At 33.7% G+C, this 25,063-nt stretch overlaps 2 protein-coding genes across 2 annotated transcripts; both read right to left on the bottom strand.

The window, feature by feature from the left end:
* Window positions 1-4,119: 4,119 nt before the first annotated feature.
* On the bottom strand, window positions 4,120-8,775 carry LOC109815360 (protein SMAX1-LIKE 4). The gene is made up of 3 exons (XM_020380070.3): window positions 7,216-8,775; window positions 6,425-6,626; window positions 4,120-5,841 (listed from the first exon to the last, which is right to left on the bottom strand). Exons 1-3 carry the CDS (start codon window positions 8,490-8,492, stop codon window positions 4,225-4,227), a joined length of 3,096 nt encoding a protein of 1,031 aa, XP_020235659.1. The 5' UTR covers window positions 8,493-8,775; the 3' UTR covers window positions 4,120-4,224.
* A 9,809-nt stretch (window positions 8,776-18,584) lies between these two features.
* Window positions 18,585-19,454, bottom strand: LOC145954250 (uncharacterized). The gene has a single exon (XM_083068135.1). The coding sequence runs from the start codon at window positions 19,452-19,454 to the stop codon at window positions 18,585-18,587; it is 870 nt and encodes a 289-aa protein (XP_082924261.1).
* Window positions 19,455-25,063: the final 5,609 nt, after the last annotated feature.

Raw genomic sequence — 25,063 nt, 5'->3', positions numbered from 1 at the left:
TCACTAATATAACTATTACACTGTTCAATAACTTTCAATCAAATCATTATCTTTTAAAACTTATTGTTAGATATATATACAAAATTCTATTTAATCTGAGATCATTTGATATCTCATTCATATAAATCAAAATTTTCATAATATATACATTTCAAAATATATTAAAATATAATAACTTTGATTACCATCAAATTGTTGCTCAATTTTAACAAAATTCACATTAAATTGAAAGGTGTAATAGTTAATAAAAGTTATATTAATGTCATTTAATCTCTTTCACACACATACACACACTTATATATATATATATATATACACATATATATACATATATATATATATATACATATATATATACATACATATATATATATATATATATATATGAGGAGGGTTCAAACGACACTGGTGTAACTTTTACTAAGTGTTACACCGCTCAATAACTTTATATTAAATGTGAATTTTAAAAATCCAACTGTTAGATTAAAAGTTCATATCTCTTAGATCATATATATCAAATTTTATATTAATCTAAGATGATTTGATACTTCATTCTCATAAAACAAAATTGGAGTAATATATACATTTCAAAATATACTAAAATATGAACACTTTGATTACTTTCAAGTTGTTGAGGAGGGTTCAAATGACATCGGTGTAACTTTTACTAAGTGTTACACCCTTAATAACTTTATATTAAATGTGAATTTTGAAAATCTAAACGTTAGATTGAAAGCTCATATCTCTTAGATCATATGTCAAATTTTGTTAAAATTGAATAACAACTTGAAGGTAATCAAAGTGTTCATATTTTAATATATTTTGAAATGTATATATTACGTCAATTTTTTTTTATGAGAATAAAGTATCAAATCATCTTAGATTAATATAAAATTTGATATATATGATCTAAGAGATATGAACTTTCAATCTAACGGTTGAATTTTCAAAATTCACATTTAATATAAAGTTATTGAGCGGTGTAACACTTAGTAAAAGTTACACCGGTGTCGTTTGAACCCTCCTCATATATATATATATATATATATATATATATTACTTTAACAATATATTAAAATTAAATTCTTAACTTAATCACTAATCTTAAGTTTGAATATCTAAAATATAGTGTTTTTTTTTTTGCAAAATCTAAAAATAGTTATGATAAGATTTGGCAGGAAGAATTCTACAGTTTATAATAATCATACTCTGAACCTAATTAATGGAATGCTTAATATGGTATCAGATTACTAGAATCATAGGCCAAAATAAGATTTTTATAGAAATATTTTTAACTGTTAAATATTTATTCTTTTGCTCATTTTTACTTGTTTGAAACTCTATGTTGTACCGAAACAGTGTAAGTATTAAAAATTTGCAGGGAATATTTATTAGTGAAGATTGACCAACAGAAAATACTGTAGATTCTAAAACTAAATCAAATTATTATAAGTTTATTAAATTTTAAGAAGGGTACGATATACTTTTATACCATACACAGCTTGCACTCACTTTAGTCACATGAGAAGAATTTAGTGTACAACTTTTTAAATTGTATAGATTAGATTGAATATATATACCTCTCAATATGTGTAATGTAATATTTGTTTTTTGGTATAACTGTGACTAATCATTTTATTATTATTACTATTATATATTATTATTATTATTATTATTATTATTATTATTATTTTCATATTCTGTTTCATACTTGAAAATCTGTATTTTTGTCTCGTAGAATGAAACTACTAATTATACTTATTGTCGTAATGAATTTTTTTTTTTTTTTAATATCCCATGTACAATAAGTTTGGTGGTGTACATTGTGGTCCATTATTCATATGGGCCACACAGTAATTGAATTATATTGAAGAGATATCTATCATTCAGCTATCATAGAGTAACTTTACATAATTAAAACAGCAAGACACTCAAGTGCTTTTACTAAAGAAATATAAAATTTAGGATCATATCTTAATCTAACGCAGAAAATCAAAGCCATGATGGTGTTCTAAGATGGGAAGACAGGACCCACATACGCCGTTCAATCATGCAACCTTTAAGGTCAAAGCAATGATAAAGAATTTTGAAGAATTAAATTCGAACCAGAAAGCGTCAATGTCTTGTAGTGGAGTCTTGTTCTTTGGTTTTCATTGGGTTGGTACATATATATTTGTGCATGGCCGAACAACACATGGATTAAAAGCAACACAAGAATAATGGAGCAAAAATAAAATAAAACTTAAGATAAGAGAACCTAAATATTTGGGTCTCTTTTCCAAACATAATTAATGTATCTATAGAAACTTGCGAAATTACATTCTTAGAAATATTATCAAAATAGAACCATTTTTGTCGGCTTCATTTTTTTCTTCAACACAATTCATGAATTACATGGACTGCATTTGATGCAATTTAAGTTAATAGTGTATTTGGATACACGTTTTCGCCTCATGTAATTACTTTTGTCATTTTTTATTTTATTTTTTTATATGAAGTGTGAGTAAAATGTAAATTACATAATTAAAGATTAGTTCCTTCGAAATGTGGATCCAAAAATGTAAATAAATCATCATATGACAATTTTAACTTGTTCTTTGATATTACGAAAAATTATAGACAAATATAACTGATATAATCACGATTGCAATCATAAAGACTCTAAAAACATTAACGTTTCAATTGAAATTGCTGTAATGAATTATCATTTAAACTTCCATACGATATACATTTAATTTAGATTATATTAAAGTATATATCAAAATATTCTAACTAACAAAATCATCTTAACTATAAGGAAAAAAAACCCTTTGATCATATTAAAGAGGAAAATATTTTCTAATGTATATATATGTGTGATAAAGTCACGGGTAAAAAAAAAAAAGATGATTAGTTTGTTCCTTATGGGCATATGGTTACTTCACATGGATCAATTAAAAAGTAAAAACTGTGTTTATTACAATGCTTACTTAATCTACTGGTTACAGCTACAATAATTTTTGGCAGTGACAACCTTAATGATTTGCCACCTAATCATTGTAAGGGAACATCAACGACTTTTCAAATTTCCATGATTTTGTTATCTCGAAACATAATCTTCCAATTAATACATGAGAAATACAAAAGGATTGAATCACAGTAGAATTGGCTAATGAAATAGGTAAACCTTTAGAATGTGTAATTAAGCATTTCACTCTGGTCATGCAGAGTGGACACCTCTCACCAGATATGCACATGCTACTGGAGGAGAGATGTTATGTGGATGGATCATTTTCTGTTGCAAACTATCATTGGCATAAAAAATCCTCATTAAAGTTATTGTCTAACAAATTATCATTGGTGCTGTAACTTCATCTTCACCAGTATATGAAATTATGCACACTTTAATCTTTATATTGTTCCATAATATATACCAACATAAACTGTTTATACTCCCCTGCAAATTTGGATTAACGTTCTTCTGATGAAAGAAGGAGATTTTAAAACATGGATCGAAAGGATCAATTCAGAAACAAAATTGGTCTCCCAAAATAAGCAAATAAAGTTGTATCCACCTTAAATTTCAGGAAATTGAGATCAGAATACCTTTTAAATTAAATAAAAACCATCATTACTTATTTATTTTAAAGACAAGTTCATTTTAGAAAAGCCTTGCCAATGTTTTTAAATGGATCATTTATAATTGTGTCTTATAAGACATGGCCAAGTATGTGCAAATGGACAAACTACATCTTTAAGTCCATGATATATATGTTACCGATAATTTATTTCAACTGAACCACCCCCTCAAAATATAAATTCATTGATTTCATAACAAGATGCTGCTCATAATTGCAAAGCATGCATTTAACATCTTCAATTCATGGATCAAACAGCTAGACATTGTAATAATCTAGATCCCTCTGTTTGTTCTCCGACAGACATGGATTCAGTTAAATTCCTGCCAACTGAATGAATAAAACAAAGATTTTAGAATTGTGTCCCAATTTTTTCATGATACTTGACATTGTGGAAAATTATGGTGGTACAATTGTGATCACTATGCGGCTGCATGTTATTTATTTAAAACATTGAATAAAATTATTGGATTAGTAAGAAAAGAAAGGGGTTGGCAAAAGGTTTGAAAACAGAAGAAAAACAAGCACATTCTATAATGAAAATTAGCAGTTACACAAAGGCTATCACTTGCATTTTACAAACCCCCCCACTATTATCCAAAGTCAGTCAATCCATGAAGTAGTTAACTTGAACATTGTTGGGCAAACATGAACCCATGAAGCCACTATCCCATTTCCTATCACCTTTACCACCCCAACAAAGTGTAAAACCTATACCCTCCCTCCCACCAAAGTTAACTGTCTGTAAACTGCTTTGAAAAATGTCTTTCAGCCATTTCTCAAACATGCTGTTAGTAAATGTACCACACCCCACACCAATTTCCTCTATCACCCTCTCCTCTACAGTAAACTTCACCACCCCATATACCTCCTCAAAAGACTCTTTTATCTTTGACAAAAACATCTCCCCCACTTCCCTCTCCCTCTCATTCAACTCAAACCTGTTCTCAATTGACTCAAGACACCCATTCCAGCTCAATGGATCTGCCACAGTTTCCCTTGTCAAATCACTTGAAATTGGACTGCTTCCACCTGTTTTCTCTTCCCCATCATCCTCTTCTTCACCAGCTTTCATGTTCAGGTCAAGATTGTTAAAGCTTGAATGCCTTGAAAACACTTTCTTTCTGTTCCCTTGTTCATAAACCAATACACCCTCCTCCTTCTCCTCAATCCTTGGTTTCTTAACCTTGGTAAACAAATCCAGTACTTCATCCCTTCTCTTTTGACCCAAACAAGGTGATGAAGACTCCAAGGTAGGCTTGGTTTCATTTACCTGCAACACCAACTTCATCACAGACTCCTTCTTGTTCTCCTCTTCACTGCCTCTACTATCACCATTGGTCAAAATAAATATTGCTTGGCCTGAACTCTCTTCATTCCTACTTAAATTTCCAAACTTTGAAGTCTCAAACCCATCAACAAGGAACTTCCTGAAATGGGCATCCGCAAAATCCAAACTTTCTACCAGAATCACAAGCTTCTCATGGCTCTTCAATGCTCCAGCCACCATTTCAGCAAACGGGGTTGCTGAATTATTCTCCTTGCTTTTCAGCATGTCCAAGTGAAGGAGCATATCCACTGAGCCAAACACTGATTCAGCAATAGTACGTGCCAACCTTGTTTTCCCAATAGAGTCAGTTCCTTGCAACAACAACCAAGTAGTAGCACTTTGCTTTGCAGATTTGGAATCAACCAAGGCCTCAGCTATGGAAGAAACCGTCTCAGATTGCCATGGCACATTCTCCTGCAACAGTTTACAAATATGAGCTCGTCGCAGTGTTCTATCAGTAGTAGTAGTTATGATATTTTCCACCGTTTGCCCCGAACCACCGAATGTTGAATTGCCAAGAGCAAGAGTAATCTTTACTTCGTTATTACCTTCCATGCCCTTGAGAGAGTCCAAGGCTGGTGGTGATGGCTTTTTCTGACTCACATCACTGAAATTGAACTCAATGGTGCATGATTGCTGGCGCCGGAACCGAGGGACAATGTTGGAGCTATATGCGGGTTTGGCAGCTGAATCAGCAAAAGATATTGAGCTTGAATCTGTGAACACACTTCCTTGGTTTGGCCACCAAGGGTATGATGAGTTGTAAGGGTAGATCTTTCCGTTTGAACTGTGGTTGCCATGTAAACTGTTGCTCCAATGATTCTGAGGCTGCTTGCTCTGGTGGAGACACTGACATAGCCTGTTCCATTTCCTTTTCAACTGGCTTAACTCATCCTGAAAACATTGAGTTTGTTCATAAGCCTCAACTATTGTAACAAGAATAAGTAATACTTTTTTTTTGTCTATGAATATCTGCACTCGCAGTATTTTAACCAAAAATTAATGTAAAGACATCGTAAAAAATTTATAAAAAGTTGTCCAATCACAATAAATTAATTAAATTTTATAATAATTCCATTTAGACTAATGTAAGATTAGTTGATATTACATTGCATGCTTATTAAACTCTATCTACTTATTTTCTAAAAAGAGTACCTTAACAAATTTATATCTTGAACTTGTTAAAATACTTTTAAAAAATATTTAAGTCATTTATTCTCAGCGTAAAAACTACTTAATTAGTTTAATGATTCATACATGATAAGCATTCACAATCTTATTAATAAATAGTTAAGATTAAAAATACACAAATTATATTTTTTAAAAATTGATTTTAATTTTTTAATCTTAATTATTCATTTATTAATCTATAATCTCAAATTTGAGATTAAGATTATATATGAGATTGATTATTTTAGGAGTTACGTTTTTTTTCTCATTTTATACAAGAGTGATAAAAGAACTTGAGTTTTGCTACCTTATGATGGGCTTCTGTGGTATGAGACTGAAGCCAGGAAGGCAACAGTTTGTTCTGGCCTGGTTTGAACAACTGAGCTTCTTTTTCATAATTGGAGGCACATTCTTCACAACAGTTGAGTTTATCCTGCTCCTCCTTGAAGAGTCTTGTTTCCAGCATAAGAGACGGGTTCTGGGAGATTGTCATCTTTGAATCATGAAGACTGCAAATTGAGGGGAGAAGATTCGATGAACATCTAATGGTAAACAAAAAGACACTTGGGTTTTGAATATATTCTGCATCAGAAGCTAGGTAGTGCACTTTTCAAATCTTGTCACATTTTTACCACGTTCTTGCTAGCTACCTTCCAAAAGGTTACTGTGAATCATGCTTGAGAAAATGAAATGTTTGCAACAAGGAATATTTAACTCTTTCTTTTCCTTTTGGTAAAGTATATACGGTTCCTTCTACACATTGTATCATGTGAATCCGTAATGTCTAAGAGGTTCTATATATACTGACAAAGCAAAGTGAAGCAGAAAGGCACTGCCTCACGTCTACCTTACCAACCAACCATGCTTTTGACAGTGGCTTCTGGCATAGTCCAGACACCGTACGTACTTAGCAACAAAATGCAAAACAAATTAACCCCTCAAATTAAACAATGTTCATCACTGAACAACTTTGAATTAACTACATGCTCCATTTTCTTTCTTTTTGACTAGACTAGCTTGCATTCTATTTTAAATTAATTGCATCTTTTGGCATTAAATTAACTAATGAAAGTGATTAAGCAAGAGATAATTAATTACCTGGAAGCATGAAGACTCAAGCCAAGTCCACCTGATGGAACAGGAACAGCTTGAAGACACCACTGAGTCTCAAGAGGGGGTTGCCTCATTTGGCACCTCATGTATGTTTGATAACTTGCTGTGGCCAGAAGCCACACCTTAGTGTTGGAGTCACAAAATAGCTTCCCTATCTCAGCAACTAGATGATCAACTGGGTTATAACCACAAACATCCCCATCCTCCTTTTCACTTGCTTCCACTGTCCACTTCAGGTCTCCAACATAGAAAATAGCACCTCCTCCTCCTGATGTAACAACAGAATCCACCTTCCTTTTCAGTGCTGAGAGGCTCATTTCCACTTCATCCCTCTTCATGAACCTTAAAGAAACCGGTGCAAGCTGAAACCTGATGAAATGTGTTGACTTCAACTCATCAGGCACATCTCCTCTCTCCAGCTTCCCCATGAGCTCCCCCACAAGGCCTTCAGTGAGTGGCACTGAGTCACCAACTATGACAGTGTTCCTCTTCTTCTTCCTCAAGAGGACATCAAGAACCACCTTGATATCCTCCTTGGAAGAGTTTGGTGGTAGTGACTCAGTGATGGGAAACACTGAGGCTGAGGCCTTCTTCAACTCAGAAGTGTAAGCAGCCAGGAAGTGGTTCTGGTTCTGGTTCTGTCTGAAAGCATTGACAGTGTTGATGCTATCTCTCTGATTCTCACTTGGAGAAGGAGAGCAAGGAGAGGAGAAAACGCCACCAGAAGCGTTGTAACACTGGAAAACAGAAGGAGCTGAAGAAGTGTCCTCTATGTTGGTCTTAACAGCAGTGCTGGAAAAACCAGCTTCCCTCATAACCCTACTAACACTAGGGTCATCAAGGATGGATATAATAAGCTGTTCAAGCTCAACCTTGATGGTGAGAAGAGGCTGCTGCTGCTGCTGCTCAATGCAGCCTCTTCTCTGGTGGGCCTGGGCCCGCTTGAGAGCAGCAATGAGGGCATTGGAGAGGGAAGGCTGAGAGTGGAGCAATGGGCCTGGAGTGGTTGGGAGCCTGTTGAGGGCCACATTGAAGCAAAGCTCAAGGGCCCTGCACTGAAGAGGGTGTGAGGTTTGGTGTGGCTGAGACTTGAGGCAAGCCCTTCTGAGAGAACTGGCTCTTAGGCTCAGCAAAGTTGCAGCCACATGCAGAGGGGTGACCTGTGCATGGCCCCTTCTGCGTGCCAACCCGAGAGAGTGCTTCAACACTGAAGCAGCCTCCGCTGTGAGGGTCTGTTGCAATGTACAAGCTCCTGAGCGCATCACTTGGATAAAACCACCCCCCCCACACCACCCCCTTTCTTTTCGAACCTTTTCTTCACAACCACACTGCTTCTTTCTCTCTTCTGTTCTTTCTTTCTCTCCAAACACCAACACCACCCCCTTGAGTTCTTGTTCTTGTGATTAGAAGAACTAACTCAAAGCTAGTTGAAAGACGAGAACAAATGTAGAATGAGAGAAAAAGAGAGAGTTTGTATCACAAAGCTTAGAGCAAGTAGTTAAGCTTTAGAAACACCAGACTAGGCCTCACTGCTTCTTTATAGTATACCTCTTGTCACTCATTATTTTAATTCATTTATTTTTTTCATTTTTTCTTTTTTGTTTAATTCTCTTTTGGTTTTAGCTTAAAGCAACAGCTTTTTCTTAGCTTTTTATTTCCACTTCATTGCTCTCTCTCTCTCTCTCTTCCAGTTTACAGTTATAGGTGCAGTCCATACTGATCTAAACATGTGTTACTGATGTAATGAGGTGTTATCTGATTTTTAACTCATCACATTTTTTTATTTTCTTATTCTTAATTAGAACTAATGTTGTTTTTCTAATGATACATGGCTTTATTAAAAAATTCCAATTGGCTCAATGCACAATATTGTTGCTGAATTAATTTGAGCTGTATCAATCAGGCATTATTGTATATAAAAGGGTGAAAAGCTGTATATTGCAGTCATACTGCTATGGCTGCAACAGCAATATGCATGCATGTTGATCATATTACAAAGGGGTATAGGTTAGCAATTTGATTCCATTGATTAATTAGATGATATACTTAAAATTAAATTATGTTCTTTCTTCAATTAATGTGTGCAAATGAGGTTGTGTAAGAAATTAGAGATTACAACACAACAAAGGGGACCCACAATTCAAAATTCTTACTTGGTGTCACAAAGCTTCTCTCCTTCCACATCAACCTTTGAATAGGCAGACAACCCCAGCAGAATTTCAAAAAAAGGTACTAAAGGAGAAAGTGAGGAAGGTTAAAAGAGATAAAAATGGGGAAAAAATTATATATTATTATATATGATTCAAATAATATTTTTTATCTTCACATTAATTTTTTTTTTGTGGTCTCATATCTATCTTGGTTATACAAATATAATCTCTTCTCATATACTAATTCATTATTTAAGGCTTTTCCCCCTGATTTATATGAATCAGGTTGTTGAAAAGAGACAGAGAAAATAAAGGGCTTCTCTCTCTCTCTCTCTCTTCACGCCAATCCTCGTAGAGAGACAGCATTTTATTCCCCAAGTACCCGAAAAGCAACTCTCTGTCTGCTATCCTTCACAGCATTATTGGATCTTTTTCAGCCTCTCTCCTCTCTCCTCCTGCAAACTGCAATCACCTTTTTCTATTAATCTCATCTAATTTCCAACAACCCACTTAAAAAACCTTTTGTGTTACCAAAAAAAGGAAGCAGAACTGAAATATACTGTTATTATGCACACTCATTTGTGTTCCCATTTCGTTTATACAAACACTGAGGCCTCATTTGTTTTTTCTTGGATGCCAGAAAACATTTCTGTAAGAGTTTTATTATCAACTTTCAGCCATGTAACTTTTTGACTACTTTCATAACATGTTTTTACCCTTTAAGATTACTTCAATTTATATATATATATATATATATATCTTTATTTTATTTAAAATTATCCTCTTTTGCTTTCCTTCATTCTTTCTTTTTGGGGTGTGAGGAAAAAGAATATTTATTTTATCCTCATTACAATATATTCTCGTCGAGATGCATGAAAGGTAGCTAGGATCTCTTCAGATCTTGAGATAGTACTATAGCATGTAGTGTATGATTGTAATTAATTAATTAATTAACTCCACTTAATGTTAAGTTTCATACTTAAATATCCTTATAATTTTATTTTTTTTGGAAAATATATATGCAACTTCAATAATTAGCTTACTCCGATGATTATAAACAAGCCAAGCTTGGTAATTAAATTTGAAGGAAGAAAGTGAAAATAATAATACTGAGATAGAGTCTAGTCAGTGACTTGCTGTTATTGACCAGTTTCTTAATTTGATGCCCTAGACTAAGATTGATCCCAAAAATAATAATATACGTTTCTGTTAAATTTCCTGAATTGTATTCACCTTTTTAATTATTTGTACTTAGACACACTTAAAATGAAGTCTTACAGAGCAAAATTAGAAGAATAATGCACGATTAGACAGTCCTTTGACCAAGTGAATAAGAAGCATATGGGTCCTCACGTAGTCACATTAATCTGACCTTGCAAGATTCGAAGCATGATGAGGAATTAATCATTATATACCTTTACTTTTAAATTTATCATTTAAAAGAGAAAATGGGAGGGATAAAAATTAAGGTCTGTGGAGGGCTTGATTTTGGAAGTATACATATAGCGTCGATTCCAAGGTTAGGATCTGTTTAAGAGTTTAAGGTATATTTGAAGAACTAAAAGGAAGCAAAAGGAGAAAAAAAAAACTATAGAATAAAAGCAAATATTCTCATTATGCAACTTTCTTATTCTCCAGTGCATTAAAAGCGCCAAAAAGAATCTGCTAGTTAATTAATGCACTATATAACAAACAAAGGAAGTGCTTCGGTTGAAAGTGTGTGGAAAGAACATCCAAATTATACTAAAGCTTTCAAAGAAGTACCATAGGGATGATCGCACAGAGAATATTAATTCTAAAAATAATATTAATTATCAGAAGAAATATACGCAGTCAGCACTCAGCAGTTCCTGTGACGTTTTAAACTTTTGAGATTAAGTAAAATTTAATTAGCACCTCTTTTGCAGTCAAATTCATTAATTACTTTCTGAAAAGCTTATTTATCAAATACATCATCTAATTTACATGCCCTTTTGAGTTTAATGTCTCTTGTCGTTTTTACACTATATTCTCTCATGATTGAATGCTTCATATGTGTGTGATCAGATAGCTTACTGTGAAAAGATAAAAAGCTAAAAACAAATGAGCTATATCATAATATGCGATCAGGTGGGGGCATCTATGTTTGTTTCTTTGAGCACTCTTTTTATCCTTTTCTTATAATTCAAAATAATGGAGCACCACTAAGTAGATAATTAGAGTCTCACTCATTTTGGGGTCATCATTCAATGCCCCCCAAACCAACCCTTTATAAAGGATGTGGTTTTGATTGGAAGGGTGTGTCCAAATCATTGGAACATTATATTTCAAAGTTGGAAAAGTGGTGAAGACAATAGGGTTTCTCTACTTAGAAGAAAAGGATCCCTTTATGCATTGATTGTGAATGTGCAGTTTTTTTTCATTGTGATCTAATGAATCCTGCTACATCTATGGACTCGATCAAATGATTTGGTTAGCATATTCCCTAACAAATTTTCAACAAAGAGGGAAAGTGAAAATTTTGAGGCTTCATTAACTGAGACAGATCAGGCCCACTTTATGTAAACAAAACAAGTTTTACTAGAGATATGTAAGACAAATGTGAAGTGGTTCAATGTTTAATGAGGAACTTGGATTAAAAACAAATTGTGTGAATAAAAAGGGGGACCACAAAGGAAAAACAAAAGAAGTAACATATGAATACGTTTGGAATAGATGGGTCCACCCAGGGTTATGTATACCCCAGCACTTATTTACAGCTGGGAACACTTATCTTTTAGTATGATTAGAAACAAAACAAAGCATATTAAATGACATGCTTAAATGATGCTTAACTAAAAATCAAATTTGTGTCTTCTAAAGTGTGGATCGGAGTTCACCTTAAAAGTAAAGTGAGGAGTTTTAACTATTAATTGCAAAATTAACGATTAAAACTATGATTAAATATATGTATGCATAAATATAATGAATTAATTGTTTATATTCAACAGTATTAATATTGTAATTAATGATTATAATTATTCAATTTATTCTTTGTGAAAGATTAATATTAGAAGAGTTATATTTAAATAGACCAACCCACTAGAACTTAAAAAACGATGACAGTTTGATGACCATCGATGCCAAAATTAAAGTCAAATTACACAAGTGAAGATATACATGTTGTTGGGAGTACAATATTGACGAGTGACGACTACTTTCTTTATTAGATTAACAGATCCAGGAAAATCTTTAGGTTTCCATAGTCAAAAGAGCAAATCGATCGAAAAGAAAGATTAAGAAGCTCGCATATCAAGAACAGATGGAATTAATATGCGTGATTTGATTTCTTATATTAAGATTTTAACTATTATACGAATCCAAATATAAAGGCTGCGTACAGTGGTGAGCAAAATACGCTTTTGATAAAGTATCAAAAGTCTAAATATTGAAGAAAATACGTTGAAAAAGTTACTTAATATGTCAAAGATTTTTTTTTTCTTCAAAATATTATACAACCATTATTTGGTGAACTCAGACAAAGTATAATATACTGTATCTTTATATACATGCGCATGAGAATGAAATTAGTAATCTTATGGTATGATTAATTAATATTTAACTCAGTTGGGGGAGGAGAAGAGCTTATATAGGTAATAATGAGACACGTTAGAAGAAGTTTCTAATTTTCTTTTCATCTTTTGAATGACACATGGTCTTAGATAGCCAACGGCACCCTATGTTGTTGTTGGACGATGATCAAACGAATCTTAATATATAAAAAATAATTCTGAAGAGTGTTCACATGATATGCTGGTAACTAAAGGGGATTCATTTACACAAGATCACATCTGAAAAAAAATGCCATTAATTAAGACAAAAACGAGACAGTAAAAAAAGAAATCGTTTAGTTAACATGATGCATGCAAAGGAACATATCGTTGAACTGCGACATCTGCAACTCGTATGACAGGTGAGCATCATGGGTCGTCAGGGCCTACTAGACTGGCTTGTCTCAATGCATTAAATAAAAAATATATTTAAATAAGAATAAAATTTAGATACAACTTACAACATTAAGACTTATATATATATATATATATATTTTTTTTTTTTTTTTGTGAAAAAAATAGTAAAACTACTACGGAATAGGACAACAGAACCTACCTAAAATATTACTGCACACATCTGTAAGCAATATTCTACCTAGCTAATTACAGTTACTCAATCATTTACATTTTACTTTAGAAATCATTAATTGACATGAAAGATGAGTTCATGAAAGTAACAGTTATAAGATAAATTATCAAATTAATTAAAATTAAACAACACATATATATCTACTTATATAACATTGCACTTAACTAGTTTTTGTCATCATTTTATTATTTGCAAATATATATTGAGAATCATGAGATTAATCTAGGCATCTAATTTTTTCTAGGTATCTATAGAATAGAATAATGGATACTAAAATTACTAATAAGGACGCGTGCATGAGTATGAATATGACAGATACTACTGCAAGTTATAATCTGTAGAAGTAGCTAGAGTGAGTCCTCTTAGTTAACTAAGGAGAGTGAATGAGGTGTTATATATAATATATGTGTGTGTGATAAGTGAGAAGGATGGATAAGTCACGTAGGCATAGGAATGCAGTAATTTTAGTAAGGAGTATGGAGTGAGTGGGAATGAGAGAAAAAAGAAAGAAACAGGAGGGAATGTCGGGTGGGTCCTTGGATTCATTCTCATATATTTACAACAATTTCCCAGTCACACCTCACTCACTCAAAAAGAAAGATTTTTGGGGAGGTGAAAAGAAGAGCTAGCGTGCTACTTTATACAATAAATGTCCCCAGAAACACACACTATTCTGTATCACTCTTTTGCTTTTCCAATTACACTCTCATTTTTACGTTTACGTACTCACTCTCATATCATTCCAAACCTCCTTCTTCCTCGGGGAATGTGTCTGCCTTCTTAACCCCCACTCCTTAATTCATTCACTAATTATATAATTCTAACACGTAGTATCACCATTGGTATCATTCTTAACCCTTAAGATAAAATTTTTTGTTTTGTTTTTTTTAACAAAAATATCCTTATATTTGGCTGACACCCATATGAGGCACTCCATTCAAGTTGGATAAGGTCACTATGTAGACAAAAATTCTTTTCCAAATATTTAAATCAATTTTATATTCAGTATAGTATCTGAATTTGAAATCTTTGATTAAACACTTAAACTGAAATAATTTTATATTAGTTGATTCACATGTTTGAATTTTGTTCGTTGATTAAGATAAAAGTATTTTTATAAGTAAAATATTGGATAGAAGATAACACTTTTACGATTATCCGATAGAGGGTCATTGATATACTCAAGATTCTGAGATCAAAAAACACCATCAACCTAGTTATTAAGATAAAAGGTTTAATAATTAAGTATTATTATTTTAAAAAAATTTCCTCGTGCGTGAAATGCGTTGTTTTTTTCCCATTCTAAACGGTGTTGCACTAGTGGCTCTCCAGTTCAAACTCATGTTTCATTATGTTTTGCTAATTAATTTAGCATTGGTAGCAAAGCGAAGCAAAATTTTGAATATCAGAAGCAGATTAAAGGATATATATAATGTGATGGTCAAAGAAAGACGGAAATTTAGAAAAGTGGCATTAAATTTTTTGATGTTCCAAAAAGAGAGGCGATCATACCCAGAAAAGGGTTATATGATCCTTCCACCATGGAAAAAAAGCTTGTGATCGTTTTCTTTTTTGCTTAGTTGATAAGAGCGGAAAAGGAAATAAAAGATAAGTTAATTAATAACGTAATATTATGCTTCGTTATTAGTTTTTTTATTTTACCTTTTAAGATCACAAAATGTCCATGCTCTCTGATTGTAAGGCTATATAGGTTTCCTGGTAGGTTTCCAGAATTAACTTGTTATGATAAATTTAATTTGAAGTGGTTGTATTTTTTTTCTTTCAGTTTTTTGTTTTTCAAATTTAAATTTGAAAATAAAGTTTGTTTGGACCAAATAGATTGAAATCACTTTTAAATGAATTTCAAAACTATTTTAAGTCATTTTTATTTTTTTTTTGGTAAAAGAAGGGGCTAAATGCCCAAAGAAAATAAAAATTAAGCAGCACCAACAAGGTTTGCGGAAAGTAAAGAATGAAGGAAACTAGGAGAGGAAAAGAATACTGCTAGCTCCTCCTCTATCCAAAAACTATGTTTAGCTAACCTATCAGCCACAATGTTGGCTTCTCTAGGAATGTGAATACACAAAAAGGATGAAAAATACAAAGATAATTCCTGGATTTGTTGGGTAAGACCAAAGCAAGGATGGTGACGAGCACACCCTTCCTCAATTAGTTTAACTGCTTCAGCGGAGTCTGATTCGCAAATGATAAGGCTTCTAGAATAGCGGTCTTTGATGATAAGAAGCCCTTGATATATGGCCCATAGTTCAGCCTTGAGGATTGAAATGCAACCTAGTTTTTTGGAGAAAGCGAGTAGAAAGTTGCCTGATGAATCACGGACAACCCCTCCACAAGCTCCGATTTCATCATTTGACACGGCTCCATCCCCATTTAATTTAATGTGACCTATAGGCGGAAACCTCCAATGAGTATCTTGGTGACCACACAAAGGATCACTCAAAAAAGAATTATTTGTGTGGCTGGAGACTATTTTTGTAACACGAGCATTGATTTCCTTTACCACCTATTCAGATGAAGAGAAGGAATTATCGAAGACCATTTTGTTTCGTCTAATCCAAAGGGAGTCTAGCGTGACAGCGAACAGTATTGGCCAGTTCACGTGAGATGGCCTTCTTTCCTTTAGGTTAGCATGAACCCAATCATGAATATTATCTTCAGCGAATGATCTGGGCAGAGAACCCCCTAAAGTTCAAGACCAGATTTCTACCGCAAATTTGCAATCTCTTAGGGCGTGAAGGTTGCTTTCAGTTTCTTGCATGCAAACCGGGCAAGTTGGATCAGTCCCTAAATCTCGATCGACCCTTACTTGGTTTGTCATTAGACTTCCATGCACCACTCGCCATAGGAGGACTCGTATCCTTTCTGGGCCGTTCCATCTCCATATTGCTTTAAAGGCCGGGGGGTGAGAAACTGTATGAGAGGAGGATGCAATTGTAACTGCTGACTTCGTAGTAAAAACTCCATCCTTAGAGGGGCTCCACAGCACGACATCCTGCCCATAGCCATTAGTTGGAAGTGGGAAGTGATATATAGTCTCTAAAATGTTCTGAGGAAGCCATGATTGGAGGTGGTCAATCTGCCACGTGCCCTGACCTGAGGTATATTCGTGGATCGTCTTGAACAGCTCCATCGGGGGGATGAAGGAGCTTGAATAATGGATAATTGGCATATGGTTTCGCAACCGTTTATCATACCAGAAGCTCGCAGTTCTCCCATTATTAATACGCCAACAAATATGTGGTTTAATTAAGTCCCAAGATGCACATATACCCTTCCATAGATTAGACATTTTGTTTGTCTTCATAACCTGAGGTATGATTCCATTCTTACACTTGTACTTTGCTCTAACTACTTGAACCCATAACTTATGAGGATCTTGAATTAGATTCCAGCAATTCTTCATCATGTAAGCTGTGTTTACATTACGCATCGATCGTAGGCCTAGCCCACCCGCCTCTTTAGGACGACAGATCTTATTCCAACCAATAGCATGGTATTTTTTATGATTCGAAGACTCTCCCCATAGGAAGTTACGACATAAGCGATCTACTTCATCGCATATACTTTTTCGGTAGATACACAGATTGCATTGTGTAAGCTGGGATGGCTGCAATCACGGACTTACACAGAGTAAGGCGCCCTGTAAAGGAAAGGGCAGTAGCTTTCCATCCACTTAACTTCTTATTGACTCGCTCGATGACTTCGTGGTAGTCACTCCGACGAACTCGAGCATGGTGGGATGGGATGCCTAAGTATCTTCCAAGGTTGTCAGTACGTTGAAACCCAAAGGAGTAACTAATCTCTTCACGGGTTGTATGAGGGACATTTTTAGAGAAAAAGATTCTAGTTTTCTCCATACTTACTTTTTGACCAGAGCTAGCGCTGAAGTGGTTTAGACAGGATTGGATAATTTCTACCTGGTCTAAAGAGGCTTCCGCAAATAGGACTAGATCATCTGCAAAGGCAAGATGAGAGAGAGGAGGACCGTCTCTAGAAAGCTTGACTGGTTTCCAATGATGAGTCTCAATTGCTGCAGTAATAAGATGGAATAGTCGTTCCATGCATAGAACAAACAAGTAAGGTGATAGCGGATCTCCTTGTCGGATTCCTCGGGTAGGTTTGAACTCCTCCAAGGCTTCCCCATTCCAAAGCATGCGAAATCTAGGAGAAGTTATACAGGCCCAAACAATGTCAACAAAATGAAGTGGAAGACCAATATCCATAAGGGTATCTTTCACAAAGGACCACTTCAATCTATCATAAGCTTTCTCGAAATCAATTTTTATAGCCATCCAACCTTTGCTACCGGTTTTACGCCTCATTGAGTGAACAACTTCCTGGAAAATTATAATGTTGTCCCTCCTATGACGGTGTGGAATGAAACTGCATTGGTTAGGATGCACTAGAGTTTCCATGACTTGACTCAGACGATGTGCCAGGATTTTGGTGAGGATCTTGTAAGAGACATTACATAGGCCAATAGGTCGCATTTGTTTTAAACGTGTAACTGTTTCCTCCTTTGGGATTAAAACAATTAGTGTATCATTGACTTCTGCAACCTTGCTTGGGTTGACTTCAATGTCATGTATTAGTTGACACACCGCGGGACCTACAATACTCCACTGAGACTTGTAGAAGATGGCTTGCAACCCATCTGGTCCTGGCGCCTTGAAGTTACTCATGCGTTTCACAGCTGCTAAAACCTCGTCATCGCGAATAGGTGCACCTATAAGGGCTATATCATCATTATTAAGCTTAGGGAAAGCATTTGAGATACCGAAGGGTGTTGCATCACCTGAGTCAGAGAATAAGTTTTTATAAAAATTTGTCACCATCCTTTCCGAGTCGTCTTTCTGTGAAGTCCATTCATCGCTGTCATTTAAAAGTCTCTCAACTTTACTCTTTCTTCTACGAATAATGGTTGAACCATGAAAAAATTTAGTGTTTCGATCCCCCAACTGGAGCCATTTGCAACGTGATTTCTGGAACTAGATTATCTCCTCTTGCTTTAGGATAAGGTCTAGTTCAGACCATAGCTTGAACTAGAGTTTCTCCAAAAAAATGATTGGGACCAAGAAAAAGCTCTCGCGCAATTCCATTTAAACGTCTAAGAAGTCTTTGTTTTGCATAGAATACGTTCCCAAAGGAGGATTTATTCCAATCCATTAAGATTTTCTTCGTATGACCAATCCGCTGTATCCAGTTATCTTTAGCATTCCAACCATTCTGAATTATGTTGGGGAAATCTTCATGGGTTAACCATGCTGCCTCAAAACGAAAAGGTCTCCTAGAATGCCGCATTGGTTGGTCTGGTCTTAATCTTAGGAGAATTGGGCAGTGGTCAGACTTTAAAGGGTTGAAATGTGATATCAATGCCTCAGGGAATAGAACTCGCCAATCATAGGAAGCTAACGCTCTATCTAATCGCTCAAACAGGTTACCTCGACGCCATGTAAAAGGAGCACCATTAAAACCTAAATCAACAAGTTGACATTGGTTTATGCAATTACGGAATGCATTATCTCCTCTAAGAACTGATGTACCCCTGCCTCTTGATCTTTCATGATTAAAAAGAACCGCATTAAAGTCCCCCATCAACATCCATGGGCCATCAACAAGATTCGCAAGGCGGATGAGATCTCTCCGGAGTGTTATGCGCCCTTGACTATGAGGGCTTGCATAAACCATGGTGCAGTACCAAGGAGAAACATTCTCTTGAATCTTAAGGTGAATAAACTGAGTGGAGTGTTCAAGAACGTTAATCTGCCAAATACTAGAGTTCCACATACACCACAGTCCTTCTGCATGACCTTGTGCTTGCACCATGAAACATTTATCAAGTGAGATTCGACGGGTTATTCGCAAAGCCTTTTCTCCACTCATATGGGTCTCCATTAAACAGAGAAGTCCAACCTTATATTCATGAATGATATCATTAATCAAGGATGAAAACCCTCGCCCACCAGCTCCCCTACAATTCCAACTTAGGCAATTCATAAGGAATCATTGGGATTGGTGGGTTGTAAAGCCCCTGACATACCTGCATTTGTTTCAATAACTTTGCCTTGCATCGCAGCGTCACTGGAAGAGCTCGTGGAGCTCGGGTCTAGGTGTTGGCGCATTAATTTTGCATAAGCCTGCACTTCTGCCTCGGGTACAGTTATCTTGGTCATAAATTGGTTCGCGAAGGACTCAGGCTTAAAGTTAGAAGCCACTGAATGAATGCCTTCTAACACTCTTCGGGTATTTTCTTGTTGGGTCATAATTACATTTGACGTGGAGCTAGCATGGGCATTCGCAATGGTTGCGGGTTCACTGGTTGGTGTGTTGATCACGATGGAGTTGATCTCCGCATCCCTAGTTTGTTGAGAATTATGTAACCTATCTTTGGTTTTGGATGGCCCACCATAGGGCGTGGTCATGGATTTCCTAGCTTGTTGTGGATTCCTTCCTACCTTGGGGTTGCGGATTTTGGATGATGTGATCTTGTCCTGAGAAGATATGTTGGTTGCGGATTGTTTCTTGGCTTGCATGGCATTATCCACGTTGGAAACAAATGGACGGGGGTTGTTGTCTTCTTGCTGACGTGGCAATGGAGATTCAAAGTTGGGTTGTTTTAAATGTGACTTTATTGCACTCCGAGAATAACGGGGATGGACGATATCATTTTTCGAATTCAAGATAGAAATATTTTTCCCCGATTTTCTCTTCCGTTTGACCATCATCCAAGGCCCGTATAATGCCTCAGAATCTGGGACAGTATTATTCTCTTCCGCAATTTGCGTTGCATCACCAACTGTAGTATGTGTAGCTCGAGGTTGGATGGGCTGTAATTCTGCATGTTGGTCGTCATCATCCAAATCCATGGCGCCCTTGTTTATTGTATCATTGTCACCATTCAGAGTAGGACTTTGGGTTATTAGATTAACACACACCTCTTGTCGGTGCCCATATTTGCCGCACTTGAAGCAAATTGCATGAAGACCTTCGTATTCCAGCTTAATGATATGCCCCAGAACGTTTATCATAGAAACCAGTTTTTTGTTGAGGTTGATCTCTACGCAGATCCTTGCAAACTTCCCACGTGAGTGGATCGAGGTTAGATTGTCAATCTTCAGCATTGATCCTAGCTTGTTTCCAACACGCCATAGAAAACGATCGTTATATAATTCGATGGGGAGGCCAGGGATACGAATCCAAGTAGCCACTTTTCTAGTTTGGGTTGCCGTAATTGTGAAGAAGGGCCTCCATCTTTGTACCAGAATGTAGTGGTCAGCAATCATCTAAGGGCCTTCATATAAGGCATGACGATAGTCTTCTTCCACTGTGAACTGAACTAGGAAGTAATCATTCGGCATATCAATCATGCCCATTGAACCTTTTTTGATCCAATCTCTATTGATTTTATTCTCCAGAGCCTTATATGAAATTCTTCTACCCAACACATGGATAACAAGCGCATTCTTCCAAGGTGAGCACCACTCCTCGAATTCCTCCTGTGAAATGCTGATGATAGGACAGGGGTCAGGATCAAACTCCTCCTTCGCAGTGTAATTTCTCTCCTCTTCTGGCACTTTTGCATAATCATCCATCTCCTTCAACAGTGCATTATAATTAGAGAACATCTTACCGCCTTCCATGGCTAGGACGCTTTCAGCGTAAGTGCATTTCGGACTCCCAATAGGTGGTGAGGAAACCGGCTGAATCTCCATAGCAGTCGTCCACCTCCTTCCCGTCCTTCGTCTTGACTTTTTTAGTGCAGCGGTGCACCTCACTCTCTTCCATCACTCGTTTCTTCAAAAAGTTACGTCTTGTTAATTAATAAGTTTATCTCCATTTTAAGTCACTTTTTAAAATTGAAAAGAAAAAATATTATACAAGTATAGTTTTTGTCTTGTCCTTTTCAATATTTTTCTCTACCTTCTCCACTTGTCAAATATTCTCCATGTCATTTTCCTTCTTCAATAGAAGTGAAAACATAGGTTAAATTGATTGACTTGTCCCAAACTCATTCGATGAAACTAGTATTTATTGTTTGAGTTTTAAATTTTTAACATGACTAAAATTTGGACCTTTTAGTGGGTTTCACCTAGAGAGCTTGTACAAATTGAACTACTATTATGCTTTGTCCTTATTTTAGAATTCAAATTAAACTTGAGTGTTTTTTTTACTCAACTTGAACCTTGCCAATAAAACGTAGGGTTTAGGGTTTAAAATTGGAGCATGAATTAAATTTAAATAAAGATATCGCTAAATAGATTTGGATAAGATATTATAGTACTTATTCCTACCTTTGTATTCGGGATGACACAAAATACTCATATTCTATCTCATACTTATTTAAACAACAATTTTAATTTTCATCTCATACCTATGAAATATTTTTAGACCCATACTATGTAAAATTAATAAATTAATAGAAATATTAATCAAAGAAGTTGTTGCAACATACTTAAAAATTTATTATTAAACCATACAATGCAAACATAACCATATTATGTTAGGAAGATAACCATTCATAAATGTAATGTTATGGTTTTTAAAGTTGATTAAACATAACAATAAACCTCAAGAACAATAAATTATTAAACTTAGACATATCATTTTGTGTGTATTTGGCAGTGTATGTGGGTGTGGGTATGGTCAAGGGGGTACTATAGTACTTATACTCACTCATTTTCATTAAATTTTGTAGATAAGTTGTAGCCTAAAACTTGCATTGAGTCCCCGACTTGAATCCGCTAGATCAAATGTTGGACTTGAGCTTAAAATTTAAATGCAAATTAAATTTGGCCTTTTTTGCTTGATTTGGGCTTGAATATCATTTAGAAATTTGAGTATATAATTTTAACTTTTTTTTTTTTGGTTCAATCCACTTCAAGTTCGCAACTGATTCAACTAGAATCTGTTTGAAAAAATGTAGGGTTTGAATATTAAATTTTGAGTATATATTAAAATTAGGACTTTCTGTATCATCTTCATTATCACTTGTTATGTTTTATATTTATTTTGTTATTTATTTCTAAAAATTCAGATGGAATTCTGAATTTTTTTAGAGAGATAGTCTTGTTTAAGATAATAACTACTATTTAGATTTAGTTTTTAATATTTTTTTTAGATCGAAGCCCAAAAATGAAAATTTCTTTAAGAAGTCTAAAATTAGTTTTAAATTTGGTAAAAGAATAAAAATAAATAAATAAAATAGTATTTAAATCTGCAATAATAATAATAATTATGTATGAAAATTTATGAGACCCCTTCAATGTAAATTACCACTTCAATATAATCTACCTAGATGTACTAAAGATTAATTAATATTAATTAAGTTAAATTTACTTTCAGTATCTTATAATATTTAATTTCTCCCTTGATTTTATTTACACAATTTTTAGTTTATTTATTAGTTAACTCTAGGTGACCGTTAGTTCATAGTCGTAACTTGATAGTTTTTTTTTAATATTATTTAATAAGAATTTACACCTATTATAAAAGAGATATTAATATATATAATTATTTTTTGTCTCAATTTTTTATTAGTCATTATATCCTTCTAATATTGTAAAAGTAATAATTTCTCAATTTTTTTTTATTCAAAGTCATATTCTCTCTTAAAATAATCATATAATCATCTATTCCATTATCTCTTTTTTATTTTTATTTTATTTTTAAAAATTTAAAAGACACAAAATGCTTCTTTTCCATTATGATAACAACAATAAAAGTAAAATATAAGATTTTCTGTATATTATTTCAATCTCACACCATTGTACCAACTTCATTAATTTTGACATGACAATGTAATATTAATAATTAATGTGACACTTTAAGAGTGACATGACAATATCTATAATATCAACAAAAATCGTAGATATATATACGACCATTAAAATTTATGATATATTCATTAGTATATTTTTATTATAAATATAAATTTTATTAGTTAATATTTTTTCATCTAATAAATATAAACATATATAATAAAAAATAAATAAATAAATAATATATGTTAGCATTTTTTTATATATTGTTCATCGAAAAATAATATAAAATATTTGAATATTAAAATAAATTGTTGGAATGAAAGAATAAAAATTTCAAATCAAACTGCTGCTATATGTTTTGATGATGACAAAAACGTGTTAAAAAGTTATGTATAGATTTTTTTAGAAACAATTGTACCTCCGATATAACAAAATTAAGCGTCTAGTGTACTTTTACAAAAGACAGTTCAATAATGGTTTTAAAATAAATTAACGTCCAACACTTAAGCGTTAATTGAAATAACTTTTACTATATATATTAAAATGAAGTCCACGTAGAATCCCCTTATACCAAATGCCAAACCTAGCTTTAACCTCTAGAGGTATTCAATTTCCTTCATCTTCTTAATATTTTGGCCTTTGTGTAATGTATATATTATTGTAAAAGTCAAATCTTTCGTTGTAGACAATCTTTTTTTTTTTTTTTTCTGTGGGGGTTTCTCGATAATCAGAAGCCCCACTTATATTTTCTAGAGAGTTTTTTTTTGGTATCGTGTATCTTAAGTATATAATAAGATATTAAAGGTATTTATTAAAAATAAGAAAAAAAATATCTATATAAAAATATAAATACCATTTAATGAATTTTTTTTGAAGAAATTATTAAAATATTTAATATAATCAATTTAATGCTTATTATGTGATCTTGGGTATAATATATCTATATGATAATTATGAGCTATTGCATTGTAAATTAACTTTTCATTCGGTAAAAAATTATATTATAACGATGAAATATGATTGAACTTAATTAAATTTTCATTCATATATTCTAATTTCTCTCCTACTAGACTGGCCTTATATAGTAATTTTTAAGTATATTAATTAGCAGCAATATGAGATTGAAACACTTAAATAACTTGCTAGCATTTATTTCCGGAACATAAATTGTTAGCATATTTTTGGGTACATAAACTGTTAGCATATTCGAAACGTATTACCCGGAGTATTGACTGTTCAACATGTCTTTTGTGTGTGTGTGTTTTTTTAAAAACAGAAAAGATTACATGTCTTTTGTTTTGTGTTTGGATTCAGGTAATTGGCATCATTCAAAATTATGTGGAAAATGTCGATTAACATATTTTAGGTAAATACTCACATTTTTTTTGGTCTCGCTAAGAAATTAATTTTGTATCTAAAATTAACTGAGTTAAGATGATTTTTTTTAGTTGGATAAAAATGTTTATAATAAACTTTACCATTAATTTAAATTTAAAGTAAAAAAAATTTAAACATAAATTACTCCACTTAACACACTACATTCACTAGTAAAAAAGTTTGACGCCAATCCTAGAGTCAATTTGATCTTCTATTTCAATAAATCTTTTGTGGATGTATTTTTTTATAACCATAATACTATTATAAAATATTTACCATCAAAAATAGGAATTATGAATATATATAATGTGAGTATTTTTCTTTCAAAATAATCTTTGTAAATGTATACTTACATATTACCGTGAT

Source organism: Cajanus cajan, chromosome 1 (genome assembly GCF_000230855.2).
Source record: "Cajanus cajan strain Asha chromosome 1, NIPB_CcT2T_4, whole genome shotgun sequence".
NCBI lineage: Eukaryota > Viridiplantae > Streptophyta > Magnoliopsida > Fabales > Fabaceae > Cajanus > Cajanus cajan.
Note: the sequence above shows the minus strand (reverse complement) of the source record. Positions and strands in the feature narration are given on the sequence as shown.